The sequence below is a fragment of the Onychostoma macrolepis genome, chromosome 12 (genome assembly GCF_012432095.1).
Source record: "Onychostoma macrolepis isolate SWU-2019 chromosome 12, ASM1243209v1, whole genome shotgun sequence".
NCBI classification, from domain to species: domain Eukaryota; kingdom Metazoa; phylum Chordata; class Actinopteri; order Cypriniformes; family Cyprinidae; genus Onychostoma; species Onychostoma macrolepis.
Genome location: NC_081166.1, coordinates 2,217,818 through 2,242,316, shown reverse-complemented (window position 1 = coordinate 2,242,316; position 24,499 = coordinate 2,217,818). Strand labels below are relative to the sequence as shown.

Below are 24,499 nucleotides of genomic sequence, written 5' to 3'. Positions count from 1 at the left end.
GTTATGCAAATCAGTTTGATATCATCGCCGATTCAAAATATTAAAGATAGTCTAATGAAATAATTCTTTGAACTGCAACATAAGCACATTTATTTTTTAAAGAACATAACAGTTATGACTTAAGGAAATATTAATAAACCCACAACCAGTGCGGCATCAGAACCACATTCATTAAAATGGAAATAGGGCATGCATGTAAAATGCTACATGTTTTGGTAATAACTTTCATCAATAAATCATTAACAAACATTAAATAATGCTTAATGGATCATTAGTTAATATATATTCAAAGAGTTAGAAACGTGAGATCATGTGCTTGTTAATGTTTACTAATAAACTTATAAAACATTACATGTTTAACAAATTATTATTTCATGCTATTATTATTTCAAGTTAAAATGCATACAAATGTAATTAAACTTTCGCTTCCATATGATCAAGCACTTACTGAAAATCTACAACATTTGCATAATGCATAACTCTTTTGCTGCTATTGAGGTGTGATCCAGGTAAGGTTAGGGACAGCTTTGGGTAGATTTAAGGGGTCAGAAGTGTTCAGGGGTCAATTTGATTACTATAAGGGAAGACAGTTCAATCTGTTTATATTATATTGTTTATTTTCTTTAAAAAAAAAAGATTTGTTTTCCCCTGTAGATGTATAATTAAGGGAATATCCTGTTTGTTTGTTTTTTTTATATATATACTGAAGAGTAGTGTACTAATATGAGTGTTGAAGCAATAAAAACATGTTTTGCACCAAAATTACAATCTGTTCTGTCTTTAGCAAGTATTTAGCTAAACTTAACCCGCCACCCTTTACATGAATCTTGTTAAAGTAGCTAACAGTCAAATGGCCATAAAGATATTAAATGATTAGTAATCATTTATAAACATTTACAAATGATGAATAGTTTCATATATATTAACTAATGATCTGTTAAGCATTATATAATATTTGTAAATGATTTATAAATGAAAGCTATTATAAAGTGTTACCCATGTTTTTGTGGACATATACTAGAAGAGAGTCAGGACACTCATCAGAGGAACAAGTAACAGCATCAGAGAAGCACACAGACAAGAAGCCTCAGATACCTTCACTTGCTCTGGGACCCACTTATCTGTCAACAGGGAATATAATGCAATGAAATGTAAAGCATTCACAGCAGAAATCATTATAAACCTTTAATTCATGACTAAAATGAATGAAATGTTCACCTGCGTTCCTGTCAGACAACATCAGAGGACCCATGGATATAGAAGCACTGTGATGGAAGTCCAGAGACCTGCGCTCTCTCCGATGGTGTCCAGAGTTACAATCCTACAAGAGAAAAGAGAAAATCCAGTTTTGTGAATCCCTGATAAATATCACTGAACAAACATGAAAGAAAGGAGTGCACTGTCTTCAGAACTGCTTAGCCAAAACAAGTCTTTTAGCAGCCTTCAACATTAAACATCAACACCAACCTTACTTCTTATTTGAACAACAAAGGTTTATAAACTACACCTTTACATTTACCCATCACATTTTACTATAGAAACACAGTAGCCTATATACACAGATGGACAGAGACGCTGGATAATATCATTTATAAATTACAGTGTTGTTCAACACACTGAAAAAAAATCATTTCACAAGTACAGTAAAGCTAAAGCTACTCTCGAAAATGTAACATTAATATTGCATAAAATATGAGAGAATATTATAATCTTACCGTTGAGCAGCGATTGCTTGACAGAAGGCAAAGGTGAACAGCACAGTGCAGGTAAAGCTTAGTGGAGTTTTCAGTGAAGATGAACATCCTGAAGGAGAAACGGCTGGATGTCGAGACACCGTTCTGCAGCAGCTCCACTGAGTCATCATTTGGATTGGGACACCTGAGAATAACAATTATGACAAATTCTTTCATATGAAACATTCAATACAAAAATGATTTCCTGTTCATCACATTTTGGGTTACACTTTATTTTGTGTCCTTGTTACAGTGTAATTATACATTTAAGTACTGAGTAATATTAATTAACTATATGTACTTACTATATGGTTAGGGTAAGGATTAGGGTTACTGGCATGTAATTATGCATAATTTATTGTCATTACAGTAGTAAGTACATGTAATGTGTAACACCTTCAAATAAAGTATTAGCCATTTTTGCATTGCATGTACCAAACATTTTTGTTCTGAAAGACAAAGTATCTCAAGTTATCCTCAAAGTGATATAGATTGTTTTATTTAATCTGTGTGCATTTTTTTTTTTTTTCAAAATTTTAGTGAATTTAGACTGAGCTTTAAGGAATATGACAGCTTAAAAAGAAGCACAGCTTTACTCTGTGGCGATGAGATCCCAGCGGAGACTGTAATCAGGATCATTCACAGGTGTAGCCCAACACGTGTCCATCACCAGGGCAAACTGACGGCTGTCAACCCCCTCAACACGAACTTCCACATTCATCTTCTGCTCGAGCTCTGCATCCACTCTACCAGTGAAGGGCCGGGTAAACTCATCATCCTCATATGGAGTCATCCGAACCTGATATCTGCCTTCACCAGCGGGGAGGATCTTGTGCACAATGCTGTCAAAATGTTCAAGACTCATCATTTGCATACTGCTCATTTTTATACTGCTTAGCTATTGCTGCTTAAAAGACTCCCACCTCTCCAGTGAGTTGATTTCCACATTCATGGAAAGTGATTGTGTTTGAGGATAAACGCAGCTGAAAGGAAGCTTAAGGATTTTCTCTCTGCTGATGAGACCTTCTGACCTCGGTGTCCCCAGAATAAAGTTACTGTAGATGAAGTGGGTGCCGTTGGCCTGTGGACCACATATATATTATTTGAACATGTCAATCATTTTATTTCACTCAATAAAGGAAAAGTTCACAGATTTGCAACTAGCTTTGCATTGCTACCAAGTCCATAGAATATGAAAATCAATAGTATCTACTCTGTAATGAGAGCTCTCAGCTAATTTTTGTAACCAAAAGCGGCATCCAGAGAACATTTATTGATACTACAGGTTGTTTTTCTGTATTTTTTGTTTCAGCCCCCTTAGACAGTCAGATCATTCCTGATGCATTATGAAGTTTCCATACCTTTTTGGCAAAAGGGAATGCCACAGTCCTTTTCGTCTGTTTTCTATAGAATAGCTTTGCTTAAATCATTGATTAGACTGAAGTCTCTTTTGAGTGAACATAATATTACAAGCTCTCAAAAGCTCTTTAAATAATAGAGATTAGCTTTATTCTTTTTCTAACAAGGTTGAGATCATATGGATTTCGTTAGTATACACGTAATCAGTGTTGGGCAATAACTAGTTACTAGTAGCTTAGTTACTGTAATAATATTACTTTTTGCAGTAACTAGTAGTGTAACTAATTACTAATAAGATTTCAGTAATAATATTACAGTTACCATCCATAAAACAGCTTAGTTACTTTTGATGGCTCAACCCCGCTGATTTAAAATCCAACAATCAAATAATTCCTAGATATACTTTCATAATTTTCATGACTCGCACATGCATGTGATGTCCCCAATACAGCAGACAAGCTTGGAATATGGAAAAGCTTACATTCAGCAGATAGAAATATTGCATTATATTCATTTTGTCAGGAAACAAGATGATCTGAACACTGTTGTGTAAGTTGTGGCTTTACATTACTCTGGCATTACATCCCTCTGATCAGCATGTGGGACATTATATAATAGTTAAACATCTTTTTGGAAAATTAAACAGTTTCTTGCAAACTTATGTGATTTGATAAAATACATAATGATACAGTATATAATCGTATATGGGTAACGGAGAAATTACAATTAGCTTCAAGCTACATATGACAATTAATGAGATGAATACAACACTTCTACTTGAATGCCACTATCAATCACTATTGAGTGTTTGTAATAACTTCTGACTGCGATCCAGTGTGGATTTTGGTGAAATGATGAGGCAGAAATATGTTGTTAGTAACATTCTAGAAGAATTGTATCTGGAAGATACACAGTTACAACTTCTGTGGGTCTTGAAGAAAAAGTTATGTAACTAGTAGTGTAATTAATTACTGTTGCCAGAAAGTAATAAGTAAAGTAACAATATCACTTTTGAAAGGAGTAACTAGTAATGAGTAGTATATTACATTCTTTGAGTAACTAGCCCAACACTGCACGTAATACATCCTACCACAAGATTTGTGCCACAGATGTGTTCATCGTTATCAAAATGGAATTCCACTCTGCCATTCCGGACCGTTCCTTTGCAGCTGGGATCATTGAGATGTAAGACGTCAGCTGGAAAACCAGCCTCAAAGAGCTGACAGCGAGACACAGACATGGAGCCAGAGCTGCTTTCACAGGTCTCTGAGAAATCTGAGAGAAAATAATCCAAATATTGTCAGAGTTGGTAATGTTAATAACTAAATCAATTAGAAAATTATTATTATTATTATTATATATTATAGAATGAGTTTCACCTAAAGAATCTGGTCTGGTCTGGTTCTCGTTACACAAACAGCCATAGACGCCGTTTTTCTCTCCACACCATTCATCCTCTGTGCAGTTGAGTTCAGAACAGGAGTCTGAAGGAGAGAACCAAAGAATGAATTAAGTGAAATAAAAAACAATAATAATAATAATGGAAATAAACTTAAAATGTTCTGTATTATGTACAAATTGGGTCAATCACAGAATGATGTCAATTCATATGTATAATTAAATTAATGGCAACCACATCTGCTAATGTGTCTAATGTGATTCTTACTAATCTTTTATTAATTTACTACAACCTTCTGTCATAAATGGTAGTGTATACTGGTACTTTACCAGTGGTTGATGACTCATTAAGGCCTCCAACAACTGAGGATAAAAAAAATCCTGTTAATGGCACTCATTTTCAAATATAATGCAAGGTTATACAACAAATTTTTTGTGGTTAGATCTATCTACCTGTACAGTAAGCTGAACAAAATGGTGGCTTGACAAACTCGTAAACATAGTAATTTCCAGGACAGGTTTTGACTCGTATAGGGTGGGATGTGTAATCACAGCAGCCACTCCATGAGACACAGACCTGACGGGTGACCACTCCATCTTCCAGCTGTGGATGAGGGCCGCTGAGCGACAGAGGCTCATAAGAGCCACACATGCCTTGATTAACACATGATTCTGGCATCTGGGCATTTTGACCATTGTAGAACAGCCTGTACCAGCCATTCCACTCCACATTATTATCACACATGCCATAGTAGTAATAGTTGTCAGTGGCTCTCCAAGGCTCATCCAGACTGGTGTAGTTGTAGCAGGGATCAACGCTTGGGGTGGAGAAAGATACTATTATGTAAAAGAAAGAAGAGTACATACTGTACAATTAATGGATTCAAGGTAAGAAAACCTCAAGATAAGCATTTCAGATGTAATGGTGAATGACTGTACCTGCACAATATACAGGATCTGGGATTGAAAGAGTTGGTCTGGTAAATTTGTAGACATAATAATCTCCAGGACAAGCTTTGACTTGGATTGGTTCAGATCTGTTGCGAGTGCACTGCTGATAGCGAGAGCCATAAACTTCACGAGTAACAACACCATCTTCTAGCTGAGGATGAGAGCCACCAAGCCACAGTGAACTAAAACCTCCACAATGCATATAATAAAAACACCACTCAGGCATCTGAGCACTTGATCCATCAATGAAGAGTCGATACCAGCCATCCCATTCAACACGAGTGTCATCATGATCAAATACATATCTATTCACAGGCAAATTGAGTGTGTTTCTCCAATAGTTCTCGAGTATGGTGTAGTTATTGCACGGGTCATAATCTGTGTTAGTGAGATCAAAAAAAACCAGTTACGTTTCAGTGTGTGCAAGTGTAAATTTAAACCTGTCATACACAGTAACAATCATAAGATTGAGATTCTAAAAGTGACACTAAAAGTTCATGCAAATAGGGGCCATTCTACACTGTTACTTTTTCTTTCTTTTTTTAGCTACAGGGATTGTGATTAGCATTAATAACAATCATATTTTCATTCATATATTTCTATTAAAACTTACTCAAGGTGATGCAGGATCCAGTGATATTATCTGAACTTACAGAGGAAACCACCTGTGAAATGGTGTGTACATCTTGTTTAAAAAAAAAGGGGGCAATTAAAACATGATGGAAAACATTTCAAAAGTTTTGAAAGACTTTGTTTTGTTTTTTTTAAAAGAGAGAGAGCACTGTACCTGTGCAGTATCCTGAACACCAGATTTGTGGTTTCACAAGTTCATAGACATAGTAATTGCCTGGACACACTTTCACTCTGATGGGTTTTGTCTTGTAATCACAGCAGCCACCCCAATAAGACCCTCCACAGACCTCTCTGATCACCACTCCATCCTCTATCTCAGGATGAGGACCATTGAGCCACAGATTATAGTATGTGTTACAGCTGTATGAACTAATACAGGTCTCTGACATCTGGATGTTCATTCCATTGTAGAAAAGCCGGTACCAGCCATTCCAGGAGAAATGTTCATCACAAATGTTATCTCCACTTTCATTGGTGGCTCTCCAGGGACGATCCAGAGACTCATAGTTGTAGCAGGGATCACTGCTGATGTTGCTGAAAGTAACTGTCATGGACAAGATAAAAAAAATATATTATATTTCAGTAAAATCCTTTTACATTATAAAGAAATAATGATGTGTCGTGACACAACCCATTCTCACTCCCAAGGCGTCAAAAACTGAAGCATAGTCAAACGCATTTCACGTCACTATGAAGACACCAAAAGTGCCCCTAGGCGTCAGTATATAACAAAATAGGAACTCCATTGTAGTGATCACAGTTGCCAACTCTTGTGAGACAAATAAGCAACCGCAGCTTCAAAAACAAGCCCAAAACAAGCCCAATGTTTTTTTGATGATTTATTATCAATTATTACCAATAAACAAGCCTGCAACATATTAAACTGAAACCACTCTTTTATCTGAAAAGCAAAAACAGAAGCTATTTTACAAAAATTAGCAAACTGCAACAAAAGTGGGATCAAAACTCGTCTCCAATCACCTGTGAGCAGAATAGGACTGGAGAGATGGAAAAGGAGAAAAGCACAAGAGCTTCAAAGGGGAGCTGTAACATAGCCACATATTCGTAGCCTAAAATATATAGGGGTCATTCTATGGAAATGTCCATTTTTCTTGAAAAACACTGTTACATTTTTTATATATATATATATATATATATATATATATATATATATATATATATATATATATATATTTTTTTTTAAATGAAACAATGTGTTATTTGAACAATTACACCTTCTTGAGCTATCAATGTGGCAATATTTGTTTTTAATTAATTATAAAGAATTCCAAGCACCACAAAACTGCTCGTCCCTACATGTACAGATGGAAAGTGCTTTATTTTAAGGTCAAAACAGGTTTTTCTTCCATTTAAAATAAAATAATGTATCAAAGTAAATGACATAAAAAACTAAATACCACATAAATATTATAGAAAAAAATATAAAGTATTATATTAAATTATAATATATATTATATTTAAAAAGAAAATATTATACAATATTATTAAAAATATTATAAAAAAGATAAAAAATCATTAAGCTGTCATTTATGTGTATTCATGAAGTCAAAAGGTAATCTATTAATGTGGTCTAAGTTTAAATGTTAAAACAAGAAATACATTTTAAGACATCTTGCCATACCAGGCTATTAGAACCAAATGTATTTACTCAGTATTAGGATATGACTACTTGTTTTTTTATTACAGCCCGACGCCCGTGATAATTAATACATTACAAAAACATTGTAAAAATTAGGCTAAAAGAAAGTCATCCCACTCCTCTACGTCTACTTCTATCATCGCTTGGATTACAGCGTCACGCCTCTTCTTTTTTTTAATGTATTTTTCTCCAGTGAGGGGGCAGAACATTTGGCAAATTACGCTACAGCACTTATATTATTGCACTGGTTGGCTATTAACTGCGAGCAGACAGAGTGTCTATCAATGCATTGGGAGAATACGGCGAACATAAATAAAAAAAACGAAGTTGCTTGTCAAATTTCCCTAACAAGCAACCATATTTTTTTAAATAAGCCCAAAAAAACCGCAACCCGCGACCAGGGATTTTTTCCCGCAATTTTACAAAAAAAGAAGCCGAAAGTCCCGTACAATACGCGGACTTGGCAACTGTGGTAGTGATGGGAAGTTCGGATCGTTTTACTGACTCGGACCTTTGAGTCTCGTTCAGCAAAATCACGTCACGTGATGAACGAACGATTCAAACCCGAAGACTCGAAACAGGACTGAACGAATCACTCTCCGTTAACTGTTAAAAACATTCATTAAAAACATTCCAGCAACTGTTGTGGCTGTTTACATTGAAAAATCACACCCCAACATATATGCAATAATGGCAATGTTATTACCCAATATATAAATTAATTATGGCGATAAAATTCCCAGTATGGCGTCGGCATATTGACGCTAAGGATTTCCTATAAAGCAACGGAGGACCCTGCAAGTCGAAAAATGACTCGATATGGAGAAACAGTGAGTGAAAAGTGCGTTCACACTTCTGTTGCACGATCTTGATTGCTCTCAGCTCACTTAGCATATGCATCACTTTGATTAAAACTAAATCGTAAACATAAAACAAATGTGCACGCACTATAAACACTTATTTTGAACGGCAAGCATACAGGACTTTACTTAAAGCCAAACTGAAACTAGCAGGCTGTGTAGAATGTGCTAAGCTGCGTCTTGGAGCATCAAAAATATCAGACTCATTGTGGAAAAAGTGGAATCAGTGCATCCCTAATATGAATTATTATTTTGTTAAATTAACTGAATAATATTTGTAAGTGATGCATATGTAAGTAATACTAATTATAAGCATGTAATTTACAAAAACATATTTTGTAAATGAACCCCAGAACTGCACCTGCACAGTATGAAGGCCTGTAGATCGACACATCTGGCTTGACAAGTTTATAGACGTAATAATCTCCTGGACAGGCTTTGACTTGGATTGAGTTGGATCTGTAGGTGCCACACTTATTAGACCATATGTAAGTTCCCAAGACATCACGGGTCACCACTCCATCTTCAAGTGTTGGATGAGAGGCATTGAGATACAGTCCAGTGTAAGCACCACATCCCACATTACTCACACACCACTCAGACATCTGGGCACTTTCTCCATTCAGATACAGCCGATACCAGCCACTCCATTCAACAAGGGTGTCATCATGATCATAGTACTGATATGAGCTTTGCCGTATGTCTCTCCAGTATTCATCAAGAGTGTTATAGTCATAGCATGGATCAGAGCTGGAAGTTGTAGTTTCTATGAGAATAGAGTGAAGACAATAGCATAAACAAATTCTCTCTTTCTCTACCTCTTGTTAAGCATCAAAGGCATCAGAGGCTACATAAATTAAGAGAAACCAACAGAACATAATAAAAAGAAAGGACTGCTGGTTGGTTGTCAAATTGCAGGTGGTTCAGACTGCATCTAGTACATCTCTATATACGCACTTTCAAATTACATGGTAACCAATGTTGTGTAAAAGCTGTGTTGGGGAAGGTTACATTTAAAAGTAATGTTACAATAAGTTAAATGTTAAGTAACATTATGGATTTTGGAACATTATGGAATGTAACTCCTCAGCTGACTCCTCCAGAGTTCAGGAATCACACATGTGGGAAACCATCTACCATAAAACCAAATCATTCTCTTTTACAACAGTGCTTAATAGTACCTTTGGGTCATGGCTCTATAAAAGTTATAAATCAGTGAATAGATGTGCATTTTGTTGTGCTTATCTACGGGACGAAATGCAACACAGATTGGATTGAATAGCACAGGCACCAAAAAAAAAAAAAAAACGGAAAGACAAGCTTGCTTGAAGCAACAATTTTTACATTAGTAAATGGAAAACATAAAGCAAAAGATTATAATTCACTATAAAGTTAGGCTATAAATTGAAGAATGATTGTATGTGGAATGATGACTGCACCATTGATTATTTCAGCTGTTAAACAAAATTTGAACGTAAAGATTTAATTTTAGAGCATCTTGTTAGTACACATTTAAAACAGTGTCATTCTAATATGAGACATCTGGTCACAGTTATACATGACATGCAAAACACTCACCATTAACCAGCAGCAGAAGCACACACAGAGAGATTAGAAACATCATTATGACAATCTGTAACAACATTATCAAGATGATAATACAAACACCCATGCAAAAGGCATAAAAGCATTCATTATTTCTATGTCCTAGCATTAGGCATATGACCTGGCAGTAATTTGTCTGCATGAATAATAATATTTGCTTCTTAAAATACTTACATTTGTTGTGCGCGTTTATGCAAAATAGAAGTTCACTGCAACTATACAAAACTTAAGCCGTTACAATCAAAACAAATTGCTAAAATATAATATTCATGGTTGTTTAGGTATAACAAAAGCATATGACTACAACTGCAATTAGTGCCCAGTGTGAGGAAATGAAGAGAAATAACTTTACCTGAGGTCAAATGCTGCTGCAGATCAAACTCAGAGAGATTCTCTCTTCAGCAGCTGAATACAGTGATGATGAACTGCTGATCTCACACACTTATCAGTGCCTTTATTAATAACGGTGGGTGGATCATTACTGGAAACAGGAGTAATCTAAACAATACCTTGAAGAAGTGTTTCATTTCTTTTTATTTTGTGAGAGATTGTATCGACGCTTGCTATTTAATCTTTTGACTTCATTGTGCAGCTCTGTTGTGTACGGCCTGCTCTGATATTACAGTGAAAACAATAGTTAATGTACGTTGACCTAAAATCAGATCATGTTCCTGTTAATCTGGATCAGCAAGATTCCCAGCAACAATATATAAATAATGCAATCATGAAATACCCATGAGAAGGATGCAACACTTTAAAATTTCATCAGACAATGAAATGCTTTGTTAAAAATCAGCAGAGTTCAAAAAAAAAAAAAAAAAAAAACAGGTTGAGAAGAAAAGATGCATATTAACTGCAAAACACTTAAAGAATGAAGACAAAGAAATAAGTGTGAAACCACCAGGAAGACTTTAGTCTCCAGCAGAGGCGTCCATTCACGTGCCCCCTCAGATTTCTGAGCCAAGTGGATTTTGAATGCAGCTTCCAAAAGACAAAAAAAAAAAGCCTAATAATATTTTTTTATAGTTGATACAATCACACCGGTGTGATTAGATCATCAGTGCGGCACAGCATCAGCTGCTAAATTCAAATCCGCGCTCGCGCTGAGACAGAGACAGAGGCGTTTGTACAGCGCTGCATTATAACCAATCACACGCGATTCTGTTGAGCTTACGAATGCAATGGCCAATCAGAGACGTCCAGATGAATCATCAATGAAACGCGGTGTTTTTTTCACTTGATCGCTTACGAATATAAGTAAGATATTAATTTCAGTGTAAACAGCTTCAGTGAGTTTTTATTTAGAGTGCCTGAATTCTGGCTAGACTGCATGAAAATTTGATAATGCAATGTTCTTTAGCCTACTGTCTGTTAAATAGAAGTGTTGCAATTAGTAACTTAAAATAGGGCCTGTTGTTATTCAATTCACATTAAATACCAAGTCAGTCGTATTAAAAATATTTTATGGCATGACACCCATATCTGGTACTTAAGTAAAAAGTCGTGGTTTTGTGTGTAGTTAATAGATTACACTATTAGTCTACTTTGCCCATCACCATTTATTGAACAAATAACAATCTATAAAGGTGCAAAACCCACTTACTTACATATATTTGAGAATCGATTTATTTCCTAATATAGTTAACACGTTTGGAAATATTTCGAATAAAAAGGAAAAAAATAAATAAAACAAGCCTATATCAGTTATACAGTGCTATCATGGCAGCTGTGTCTCATATATTCTCTAAATAAAATGGTTCAATTGGTTAAATAAGTTTTTTTAAACATGAATTGAAATAGTTTTTTTCCCCTGTCTAAACTAACCTCTAGTTTGTGTTTCTTTCCATGTGTGATCCAATTACACAAATCAGTCTGATATCATCAATTCAAAAGACAGTTAAAATCTTTATTGCAGCATAACCTCTAACGTAAAATAAGATTAATGTAGTACATAGCAATTCACATAAATTACCAAATTTTTGAATCATTTATTTTTGGTGCTTAATCAATAAACAAAGGCCACACAACATTCTATGAAATAATTAGAAACCCACAACCAGTGTAGCATCAGAGCCACATTCATTAAAATGGAACAGGACAATATGCATGTAAAACGTTACACATTTTTAGTGGAAAAATACTAAAAGAGAGTCAGGACACTCATCAGAGGAACAAGTAACAGCATCAGAGAAGCACACAGACAAGAAGCCTCAGATGCCTTCACTTGCTCTGGGACCCACTTATCTGTGAACAGGGAATATAATGCAATGAAGTGTAATTTATTTACAAATCATGAGGATGAAAATAAAAATAAGTAATGTTCACCTGTGTTTCCTTCAGACCACACCAGAGGACCCATGGATATGGAAGCACTGTCATGGAAGTCCAGAGACCTGCGCTCTCTCCAGTGATGTCCAGAGTTACAGTCCTACAACAGAAAACCCAGCTGTGTAATAAATGTCACTGAAATATAATCACAGTTAACAGAACAGTTTGTTTTTTGTGAAAGAAGTGCAAAAATGTCCAGCAGAGGGCAACCAAAACAAGTATTTTGTCAACCTTACATACTGACATTGAAGCATTTCTTTCAAGTTCCAACAATAAATTTAAAGCTACACCATGTAATTTTTTGTTTGTTTGTTTGAAAGGATCAAAATTTAAATAATAAATGAACAAATCATAAAACCATCTTGTAACCATGTCTTTGCTTTACCCTTCACTTTGGCAAGCTTATAGCAATTTATATTGTACAGTAATATGCATTTCGCAGAAAACTACATGTACTGGGGGGAAAAAAAAAAACTGGAGTAGCATTTACTTGGGAAAAAACAAACTAGGAAATAAATTTCAATCCAAAACTGGCTGTTTTGTAAAGGTGACAATTCTTAATGGCTTTAATTGTAAATGTTACTGTTTAAAGTAAATTATACGGTATTCACATTTTGTAAAAGTTTCTAAAGTAGCATGCTTATTAAAATTTTTCATTTATCTTCTTTAAATTGCTGGGTAAAATAGTGCTTATTACTACAATTAATTTGTTAAGCATTATTGAAATAAAAATATCTTAATCCAAATGCATTGACATATTTGGTAAGATATGGTAACATTGCCAATAAACATACAGTACGGGAAAGTTCATTAGTATTGTATAAGTTGCACTTCGCGTATAAACTCAATTTATCTTGAAAAATGTGTCACTCAAACGATTAGTCCTCAGTATTTAAATAAAAACTGGTGTCAAATTCTTCCTGCCAAAACAACACAGACACTGCTAATTAATAATTCCTTATGAGATATTTCAGCACATTTAACATTTAACAAAGTTAAGCAAAAAGCATAATTATCTCAAGCAATGTTCACACAGTTCTAGCACTCATATTGACATTAAATGTCTGCAGTCTGCCTACTGTATATTATGGTAATTTGTTTGTGCATGTTTGTCGTATCAGTGAATAAAAACAGGAGGTCAGGCTACTATATGCAATCGAAGGTGTCATAATAGCTTGAAGCCACAACAAATCAACCTCGAACTGAAAGCCGTTTTTAACAAAAATTGAAAGCATCATTACCCATAATAAAACTAAATGGGGTCAAAAATGCATGGTGTAGCTTTAACATCATATATATATATATATATATATATATATAAATTGATCTACATTTAATCACAACTACATTTAACATCAATTATTCAAAAATATAATAACCATGAAAGGTTTGTAAACCCACCATTGAGCAGCGATTGCTTGACAGAAGGCAAAGGTGAACAGCACAGTGCAGGTAAAGCTTAGTGGAGTTTTCAGTGAAGATGAACATCCTGAAGGAGAAACGGCTGGATGTCGAGACGCCGTTCTGCCGCAGCTCCACTGTGTCATCATTTGGATTGGGACACCTGAGAACAGCAATAATGACAAATTCTTTCATTTGAAAGATATTCAATACAAAAGCTATCTGTCAATCATCACACATTTGCATACCATGTTAAAAAAGAAACTGAATCTTGTGCTTTAGTTTGGAAATAGTGAAAGAAAGCATCTAGAGCAATCTTAAAAGTGATTACATTTAGAAACTATAATAGAAACAGCTTTACTCTCTAACGATGAGATCCCAGCGGAGACTGTAATCAGGATCATTAACAGGTGTAGCCCAACACGTGTCCATCACCAGGGCAAACTGACGGCTGTCAACCCCCTCAACACGAACTTCCACATTCATCTTCTGGTCGAGCTGTGCGTCCACTCTACCAGTGAAGGGCCGGGTAAACTCATCATCCTCATATGGAGTCATCCGAACCCGATATCTGCCTTCACCAGCGGGGAGGGTCTCGTGCACAATGCTGTTGAAATGTTCAAGACTCATCATTTTGATACTGCATATTTGTATACTACTTAGTTTTGTTGCTTAAAAGGTTCCCACCTCTCCAGTGGGTTGATTTCCACATTCATGGAAAGTGATTGTGTTTGAGGATAAACACAGCTGAAAGGAAGCTTAAGGATTTTCTCTCTGCTGATGAGACCTTCTTTCCTCGGTGTCCCCAGAATAAAGTTACTGTAGATGAAGTGGGTGCCGTTGGCCTGTGGAAAACAGAAATAATATTTGAACATGTCAACCTGTTTATTTTACTCATCAACCACTATCTAAAGTTTCTGTTGATTAGAGCTTCATGACTAAACCTTAAAAAAAAAAAATTGCCAAAAAACTACTACTCTTAGTATTTCTTTACATGCAAGAGCAAGAGCAGCATTAGTAAATCAACATTAAATCACATGTACATTTGAATGGCATATACGTGTATATCCTACCGCAAGATTTGTGCCACAGACATGTTCATTGTTATCAAAATGGAATTCCACTCTGCCATTCCGGATCGTTCCTTTGCAGCTGGGATCATTGAGGTGTAAGACGTCTGCTGGAAAACCAGCCTCAAAGAGCTGACAGTGAGACACAGACATGGAGCCAGAGCTGCTTTCACAGGTCTCTGAGAAATCTGAGAGAGAGAGAAACATCAGAATAAACAAACAAACAAACAAAAAAAGTTAAATAATTGCTTATAAAACTATATTTAATGGTTTTTGCAGTGAAATGACTTTCACCAAAAGAATCTGGTCTGGTCTGGTTCTCGTTACACAAACAGCCATAGACACCGTTTTTCTCTCCACACCATTCATCCTCTGTGCAGCTGAGTTCAGAACAGGAGTCTGAAGGACAGAACCACAAAATGAATGAAAAGATAAAACGGGGGCATAAACTAAAACTATATTTTTACAAATATGGCCATTCAATGCCATTGTAGTTGGCGTATTCATACAAAATTCAAAGTGTAAAGAATAACATCAATTCATGTGTATAAATGAGTGGAAAACATGCCTGCTATGATTAATATTTCATCAAAACATGAAGATACATGACAAAAATGCATACTCTACAATTCAAAAGTTTGGGATCAGAAAGACTTTTTTTTTAAAGAAATTGCTGCTTTATATCAGTAAGATACATATGTCTGATACATTGATGTTCAAACACACTGTGAGTGGATGTGTGTACTGTAGTATATGCGGTCAGCTCAAGGCGGTCGGTTTAGGGTTGTTGTTGTTTTTGGCATCTCCATGTGGTCCTGTTTGGTATAGCAACTTGACTTGTCTACTGTAGATATAGTGTACACTATGAATTCTGAAATGTCTTTTCAGTATTTTTTATGTGTGCTTTGGTGTGCACAAATGTATTAGTTACATAAACTTCTTATCATTAGGTTCTTTGGTGTCCTTTTTGAAAAGACATTGAAATTCATCTTGAAATACCGTTGCAGAAAATACTGTTTTGTGAGAATCACACTTCAATCTTTTGGTTTAAGATAAATGGTGTATGCTTAATTTCATAAGTGTGCGATTAATCGTGATGAAATCACAGAAAAAGGGTGTGATTAATCCGATTAAAAAAATTTAATTGATTCAAAGCACTACAATATATCCAAATAGAATATCCGTTGTTTTAAATTTGTTTGTTTTGTTTTTAATTATATTTCACACATTATTTTTGACTATGTTTCATCAAATAAATGCTTCTTTGGTGAGCATGAGACGTTTTTTTTTTTTTAACAAATTTTTATTTTTAAAAGTCAAACTAATCCCAAATGTTTCTACAGTAGTATACACCTCTCTTAGCATATTTATGAAACGGTACAATACTTTACCACTGGCTGATGTCTCATTAAGGCTTCTGACATCTGATATGAGAAAGATTTCTGTTAATGTCAGTCATTTCCAAAAAATCATCTCACAAAGGTAGTGAACGAAGTGTATGTGGTTAGATCCACCTACCTGCACAGTAAGCTGAACAAAATGTTGGCTTGACAAACTCATAAACATAGTAATTTCCAGGACAGGCTTTGACTCGTATAGGGTGGGACGTGTAAGTACAGCAGCCGTTCCATGAGGAGACACAGACCTGACGGGTGACCACTCCATCTTCCAGCTGTGGATGAGGGCCATTGAGCCACAGAGGCTCATAAGTTCCACACATGTACTGATTAACACATGATTCTGGCATCTGAGTATTTTGACTATTGTAGAACAGCCTGTACCAGCCATTCCACTCCACATTATAATCACACATGCCATAGTAGTAATAGTTGTTATAGTAATAGTTGTCTGTGGCTCTCCAAGACTCATCCAGACTGGTGTAGTTGTAGCAGGGATCAACACTTAGGGTGGAGAAAGGTACTATTATGAAAAAGAAGTAAAAATTATACCTTACCAATATAATAATAATATGCAAACCTCAATACAAGAATGTCAAGTGCAAAGAATGAATAAATGTACCTGCACAATATACAGGAGCTGGGATTGAAACTGTTGGTCTGGTAAATTTGTAGACATAATAATCTCCAGGACAAGCTTTGACTTGGATTGGTTCGGATCTGTACCGACTGCACTGATCATGGCGAGAGCCGTAAATTTCACGAGTAACAACTCCATCTTCTAGCTGTGGATGAGAGCCACCAAGCCACAGAGAACTATAACCTCCACATGACATGTAAGACATACACCACTCAGGCATCTGAGCACTTGATCCATTAATGAAGAGTCGATACCAGCCATCCCATTCAACACGAGTGTCATCATGATCAGAGATGTATCCATACATAGACCAGTAATTGAGTGTGCTTCTCCAGTGGTTGTCTTGTATGTTGTAGTTATTGCACGGGTCATAATCTGTGTTATTCAGAGATGAGACCAAAACAAACAAAATTATATTTCAATGAGGAGCTTCAAAAGTGCAAATCTGAATTATAAAAAAAAAAAAAAAAAAAAAAACACATTAAACATGAGACTTGACTTTCATTGTGATAGATAGATAGATAGATAGATAGATAGATAGATAGATAGATGTAACTACAAGTGTAACTTACTCAAGGTGATGCTGGATCCAGTGATTATATCTGGACTTACAGTGAAAACTGGCCGTGAAATGGTGCTGACATCTAAACAGGACAACATTCAAGAGATGAAGTAAATTGAAATAATTGTAAACATTTTTAAAGATTTTGTTTGAAAGAGAGTAAATAAAATGATTAAATGACTCCGACAACCTCCACTATTTACTGTACTTGGAGAGGATGACATGACAACCAAACTAGCTGCAAAATATGTATACACACCATATGAAATTGTAAATCCATTGTATTCATTTGCTTCATTTTACATAGTATATATAATTGTAATTGTTACAATTATAGTTAGGGATACTGTCTACTTTTTTTTTTTTTTTCTCTCATTTATTGTCTCCTTTATTACTTTGGTGGCGTTATATTCGGTATTTGACACATACTTAAAATGGTTTGGCAATACTATATAAATGTCATTCCAATAAGCAACTTACCTGTGCAGTATCCTGAACACCAGAATTGTGATTTCACAAGTTCATAGACATAGTAATTGCCTGGACATGCTTTCACTCTGATGGGGTTTGATTTGTAATTACAGCAGCCGCTCCAATAAGACCCTGCACAGACCTCTCTGGTCACCACTCCATCCTCTATCTCAGGATGAGGACCATTGAGCCACAGACTATAATATGTGTTACAGCTGTATGAACTACTACAGGTCTCTGACATCTGGATGTTCATTCCATTGTAGAAAAGCCGGTACCAGCCATTCCAGGAGAAATGTTCATCACAAATGTAATCTCCACTTTCATTGGTGGCTCTCCAGGGACGATCCAGAGACTCATAGTTGTAGCAGGGATCACTGCTGATGTTGCTGAAAGAAACTGTCATGGATAGAGAAATGTTAAATTATGCTTTGAAAAACTTTTTGTAGGAGATAAATAACATTATATATTATTGCAGCTATTTTTCCCCCAAATGCTTTCTCCTATCTCAGTTTAACTTTAAGTCAACCATTGATAGGTTGTGGTTTCCAAAACTTTTGTAAACTTTTTTGCCCCAGATCACAGTTTGTTTGAGGAGTTCAACAATAGTTATGTTTGGAGAAAGACTACATGACTACACAGAGTACAATAGTCTGTTTAACAGGCATCTTACTCAGGGCTCGCAAAATCGCTAGCCCGAGGTCCCGGGGCTATTGTGTTTTCCAAAATGTATCACTGCCTGCCCGACGGGCTCCTTAAATACAGACCTCCCGCGGGTCCTTAAAAACTCTTAAAGTGAGTTGTATCAAAATTAAGGCCATAAAAAGTTTTAAATACGTGAAATGGTAAAAGAAATGTCTTAATTATAATTTCAAGAGGTCTTACAGTTGGGGACGGAAAGACAAGAGTCGCAATACGGCAGGATTAAACTTCAAAAGGCAACGATGTCATTGAATAAATATGATCGCTGCACGTTTCAAGTCAAAACGCTGCGCAGATGTCTTTATGCGAATGTATCTGAAGCTAACTGACTGTCCTCAGAAATGTGTCGTTGGCATTTTAATTTCATTTTACCTATAATTCCTGATAAAGCAGCGTTTATGAGCTGCTTTGTGTACAGCGTTTCCAGGGAAACCACAATATTTCAGCGCTCCTAAAGCGCCTCCTTGTGGCAGAGAATGAATCTGCATTTCCAAATAGCCTTTCTTACTGTTTATGGTCAGATCAATGCATATATCAACCCATGTTTTTACGCAGCAAGCACAGAGTTGTAAATGTGAAAGAAGTTGATGTGCCTTCTAAAAATCTAAACAATTAAGACAGTAATATTTATACGTTTTAAATTAACATCATAATTTATATGCTTGATTGATCCCTTTTCATAAAAACGGTCTATAGCCTGAAACACTGTTGTATAAGATTTTTGTTTTCGTGAAAACCTGTATCTGAACTGTAAATCATGTAATTTTATGGCTCAAAAACTGTATGTTACCATAGACATTGTCCATTTTACTTGTGCAGCACTTAAAATGGGTCATAAATTGCCTTAAATATATTTTTAAAAATTCTGCAGATACCCTGTAAATAGTGAAATAAAATTCCTTCCTTCATATTTGTGTATTGAAAATATTTTTGATTGACATTTAAACTCCTATCTGATTTTCTATATTAAAAAAAATAAAATAAAATAAAATAGTAATTTTTTAATTCGGGCTAGTTAAATTAATTTTCGGGCTACCAAAATCTGAAGAGTACCTGCCCGAAGGGCTACCAGGGATTTTGAAATTTTGCGAGCCCCGTTACTAGTTTTCTGAAATGGCATATACAAGAATGGTTGGGGTAACATTATTTCACCAATTCTGTTAGGAACAGAAATAATTCACTTGTATTTTTTTGGTACATTTTGTAGTAATTGTTAACTTAAAATATGAGTACAGCTTTAATGTAATATTAACTGCAAGCGCCTAGAACTACACCTGCACAGTATGTAGGACTGGGGGCTGATATGTTGGGTTTGACAAATTCATAGATGTAGTAATCTCCTGCACAGGCTTTGACTTGGATGGACGTAGATGTGTAGGCGCCACACTGATTGGAATATTCCCACCACTGCCACAAATAAGTTCCTACAACTTCACGGGTCACCACTCCATCCTCAAGTGTTGGATGAGAGTCGTTGAGATACAGTCCAGTTTCACCACCACATCCCACATTACTCACACACCACTCAGACATCTGGGCACTTTCTCCATTCAGATACAGCCGATACCAGCCACTCCATTCAACAAGGGTGTCATTATAGCCATAGTAGTGATATTGCCGTATGTCTCTCCAATAGTCATCAAGAGTAGTATAATTATAGCATGGATCAGAGCTGGAAGCTGTAGGTACTGAAAGAGACAAATGACAATCAAAGTCAACATACTGTCATTTTCTAGCTCTTGTTCCGCATAAATAAACAGGACATCTTAAGTAAATGACTATGGAAGAAATTTACATCTCTCTGCCATTGTCTTTCTGGGGAAAAAAATATGTGATTATGTTTCATAATAAAGTCAACTATAAAAGTTGAAGAATGATGGTTGTACCTGATGTTTGTCCACTGACTATTTCACCTGTTAACACAAAATTCAAGCATTGGTTAATATTACGGCATTTAGTCAGTTGACATCTAAATATGTCATTCTGAGATGGATTTCTGACCACTTTAATAAACGTACACTCACCATTAACCAGCAGAAGCAGGGAAACACACAGTGAGATTATAAACCTCATTGTGACAAACTGACCTGTAAACAAAAAGACTTGATTCTGAATGATCAATTGTGGTTTTCTTCAATTAAAAGCTTTTTTGCATAATCTACACTAAACGTTATAATAAACTACTATTCTTGCATCCAACATCCAATACTGCTATCTTGAGGTCTCTTGTATCACTTTTCACTTCAATCCCAGTCAGTTTTTCCATTAATGAATCATTCAACCAAAACAAAAACACAATGAGGTCAAATGAAGAGAAATAACTTTACCTGAGGTCAAATGCTGCTGCAGAGCAAACTCAGGGAGAATTTCTCTTCAGCAGCTGAATACAGTGATGATGAACTGCAGATCTCACACACTTATCAGTGCCTTTAATAACTGTGGGTGGATCATCACTGGAACCAAGTATAATCTCTTAACAATACCTCAAACCAGTTTTTCATTTCTTTTAAAGTTGTGTGAGAGTGTAACTATGGTTTGCTTGCCATTTAATCAGTGTACTACATTGTGCAGTTCTGTTGTGTTCTGGTTGCTCTGATATTATAATGAAACAATAGTTAATGTATATGTTGACCTAAAATCAGATCACGTTCCTGTGACATTCCCAGCGACATTCTCATAAAAGATACTGCAATCATTAGAACAAATCAGATATATTAAATATACAGTACCTTCAAAAGGTATAACATAAATCTTATCTTATGTACTTCATTTATGCAAAATCCTGTTTTTACTGATAAACGTATTTACCTTGAATATGAATTTCTGCAGTCTTTAAGAAACATTGTGATGAATCATTTCTACGAGGACCAGAGTTGTCATTGGTGAATCAACTGGTAGTCAAACAAAGACAATTCAACCATGTTCATGGCACAATATTAAAAAATACACATACCTCTCCATGCTTTCATTTTCAATCCAAACATGAGAAGACACACACACACACACACACACACACACAACTAACAGGCCAAACATTATCTGTGGAACAAAAAAATGGTTAACATTTATTATTATATAAGCAATAACATATATGTAATAATGTAATATAAATTATATATTTGCAATGTTTTAATTACCTCTTCTTTATGCCGGTCAAAAACAGTTGTCCTTGGTTGTAACAACAGGAGTTAAATGTTTAAAGAGTAAAACTAAATGCAATAACAATAACTTACACCAAGAAATGTTGCAATCAATAAAAATAAAGTGTGAACACAAATAACATGTGACTTACATTTATATAAAATTAATAATGACATTAAGGTTAGTAGGTCATCCAGGTATCTGTATGCATAAAAAAAACTGCATACTTTTTTAAAGTATTAATATTCCAGAAAAAGAAGAGTAGTATAATCTTTCAAACATATACAGGGTCTTTAAATGCAACAATGCGGCAAAATAGACATAAATAAAATTACCACTTACCACATGACATGAAAGCATCTGAAAGTGCCTCTTGGATTTAATATGCTGACTGCTTTTGTTTGGCTCATCTTTCCTTTTGCTCAGTGTTGGGCATAACACGTTACAGTAATCAGATGTGTTTCATGTGTGTACACAGATCCAAACACATAATGCTGGGTGATGTTAGATGCAAAATGTTTTTGGAGAATAATAAACAGTAAGAATGAACATCACCAGCAACTACTAAAGAGAACAGCATGAAATGAGCATGCATGCATTTATTAGAGTTTATTAAAATTATGCCAATTACAGATTGTTCCAAGTAAAGAATATTAATGCTATTCTGAATGAATTTTGGATTTGAAAATGATGTGCATACAAATATATTTTGCTTGTAATAATTGGGCAAACATTATCATCTAATGGTGCTTCTTTTTCCATTTTCAAATGTCCATGTCAAAGCAAAAACAGTTGTTTCTGAATCTCAGCTTAAAACCCCAAAAATACAGCGTAAAAATGAATGTTTCTACTTCTGGAGTCAGGTAAAGCTGTTATTTGTAACCAGGCAATGCAGGCAATGCTGTTTCATAAATGCAATAACAATAGCACTATCTGATCACTTCTGTATTTTCTTTGATATATTGATCTCTGTTACCACTGAATCTAGATATGTCTCTGTCAGAAAGAGATGCATTAATGAGAAAACTAGTGCGCTATTTATGAAGGCTATATCTTTAACACCAAGCATTTCTGCAGACTCTGTTGATCTTCTCCTGGATTCTTTTAACTCAAAAGTTAAGAATGTTATTGATGATATTGCTCCGACAAGGGTCTGCAAGAAGAATGGCAGACAAAAATCACCATGGAGAAAATCAACAGCAGCTCAGAGTATGAAAAGACAATGCAGAAAAGCTGAGCGGATGTGGCGGAAGACAAAACTTGAAATTCACTATAGCATCTATAAAGACAGCCTTCATGCTTTCAATGTGGAACTAGCCACAGCTAGACAGACCTTCTTCTCAAACCTTATAAACAGTAACTTAAACAACTCTCGCACTCTTTTTGCTACTGTGGAGAGACTTACAAACCCCCCCAAGTCAGATTCCCAGTGAAATGCTCTCCGACAGTAAATGCAATGAGTTTGCTTCCTTCTTTTCTGAGAAGATCAATAATATCAGAAAGGAGATTGGCATATCTACTTTTGCAGAGGTCACACAGATTCGACCGCAATTTCAAAAAGAAGTGACTATGTCTGTTTTGAAGCAATTGATTGCAAAATTTTGAAAGAAATAGTACAGCACCTTAAATCATCAACCTGCTATCTTGACACACTTCCCACATCTTTTTTCAAAAGTGTGCTTAACTGTTTAGAAGCAGATCTCTTAGAAGTGGTGAACGCCTCACTTCTTTCTGGGACTTTTCCAAACTCCTGAAAACTGCAGTTGTTAAGCCCCTTCTGAAAAAGCGCAATCTTGATAACACAATGTTGAACAACTATAGACCAATATCAAATCTTCCGTTCATAGGTAAGATTATTGAAAAGGTAGTTTTAATCAGCTGAACAACTACTTAAACTTAAATGGATACCTGGACAATTTTCAATCTGGTTTCCGAGCACATCATAGCACAGAGACAGCACTCATTAAGATAATAAATGATATTCGCTTCAATTCTGATTCAGGCAAAATATCAGTGCTGGTACTACTAGATCTTAGTGCTGCGTTTGACACTGTTGATCATAACATACTTCTAGAGAGACTGGAAAACTGGATCGGGCTTTCTGGGATGGTACTCAAATGGTTCAGGTCATACTTAGAAGGGAGAGGTTATTATGTGAGTATAGGAGAGCATAAGTCTAAGTGGACGTCCATGACATGCGGAGTCCCACAAGGCTCAATTCTTGCACCGCTCTTGTTTAGCCTGTATATGCTCCCACTAAGTCAAATAATGAGAAGGAACCAAATTGCCTATCACAGCTATGCTGATGATACGCAGATTTACCTAGCCTTATCTCCAAATGACTACAGCCCCATTGACTCCCTCTGCCAATGCATTGATGAAATAAACTGTTGGATGTCCCAGAACTTTCTTCAATTAAATAAGGAGAAAACTGAAGTCATTGCATTTGGAAACAAAGATGAAGTTATCAAGGTGAATGCATACCTTGACTCTAGGGGTCAATCAACTAAAAACCAAGTCAAAAATCTTGGGGTGTTTCTGGAGACAGACCTTAGTTTTAGTAGTCATGTCAAAGCAGTAACTAAATC

The 24,499-nt window shown here is 35.5% G+C and overlaps 2 protein-coding genes across 6 annotated transcripts; both read right to left on the bottom strand.

Moving 5' to 3' along the window:
• Positions 1–388: 388 nt before the first annotated feature.
• On the bottom strand, positions 389–23,471 carry LOC131550875 (pancreatic secretory granule membrane major glycoprotein GP2-like). Of its 5 annotated transcripts, none has more exons than XM_058793358.1 (18): positions 21,724–23,471; positions 21,579–21,628; positions 21,098–21,456; positions 20,795–20,857; positions 20,657–20,683; positions 20,045–20,458; positions 18,078–18,467; positions 17,608–17,679; positions 17,018–17,410; positions 16,517–16,918; positions 16,390–16,422; positions 15,293–15,397; positions 15,002–15,186; positions 14,616–14,773; positions 14,290–14,535; positions 13,929–14,091; positions 12,525–12,627; positions 12,098–12,443 (listed from the first exon to the last, which is right to left on the bottom strand). In XM_058793358.1, exons 4-18 carry the CDS (start codon positions 20,841–20,843, stop codon positions 12,340–12,342), a joined length of 2,844 nt encoding a protein of 947 aa, XP_058649341.1. In that variant the 5' UTR covers positions 20,844–20,857; positions 21,098–21,456; positions 21,579–21,628; positions 21,724–23,471; the 3' UTR covers positions 12,098–12,339. The 5 variants fall into 5 exon arrangements, with proteins under 5 accessions (XP_058649342.1, XP_058649341.1, XP_058649340.1 ...); XM_058793357.1 differs by having other exon boundaries at positions 21,098–21,628; positions 21,724–21,809; positions 21,908–23,471; XM_058793359.1 differs by lacking the exons at positions 12,098–12,443; positions 12,525–12,627; positions 13,929–14,091; ... (1 more) ...; positions 14,616–14,773; positions 15,002–15,186 and adding exons at positions 389–1,121; positions 1,219–1,321; positions 1,716–1,878; ... (1 more) ...; positions 2,657–2,814; positions 4,183–4,367 and having other exon boundaries at positions 21,098–23,471.
• Positions 5,769–10,218, bottom strand: LOC131550903 (pancreatic secretory granule membrane major glycoprotein GP2-like). The gene is made up of 4 exons (XM_058793417.1): positions 10,173–10,218; positions 6,229–6,618; positions 6,055–6,106; positions 5,769–5,819 (listed from the first exon to the last, which is right to left on the bottom strand). Exons 1-3 carry the CDS (start codon positions 10,216–10,218, stop codon positions 6,081–6,083), a joined length of 462 nt encoding a protein of 153 aa, XP_058649400.1. The 3' UTR covers positions 5,769–5,819; positions 6,055–6,080.
• Positions 23,472–24,499: the final 1,028 nt, after the last annotated feature.

Excerpts from the sequence above, each read along its gene's own strand:
- LOC131550903 (XM_058793417.1), bottom strand. The coding sequence starts at position 10,218 with ATGATGTTTCTAATCTCTCTGTGTGTGCTTCTGCTGCTGGTTAATG. Across the intron at positions 6,619-10,172 it reads GCTTCTGCTGCTGGTTAATG|TTACTTTCAGCAACATCAGC; the intron begins GTGAGTGTTTTG and ends TGTCCATGACAG. Across the intron at positions 6,107-6,228 it reads GTGTTCAGGATACTGCACAG|GTGGTTTCCTCTGTAAGTTC; the intron begins GTACAGTGCTCT and ends ACCATTTCACAG.
- LOC131550875 (XM_058793359.1), bottom strand. The coding sequence starts at position 20,843 with ATGAGGTTTATAATCTCACTGTGTGTTTCCCTGCTTCTGCTGGTTAAT. Across the intron at positions 4,368-15,292 it reads GACCAGACCAGATTCTTTTG|ATTTCTCAGAGACCTGTGAA; the intron begins GTGAAAGTCATT and ends ATTTTCTCTCAG. Across the intron at positions 1,322-1,715 it reads CAAGCAATCGCTGCTCAACG|GATTGTAACTCTGGACACCA; the intron begins GTAAGATTATAA and ends TTTCTCTTGTAG.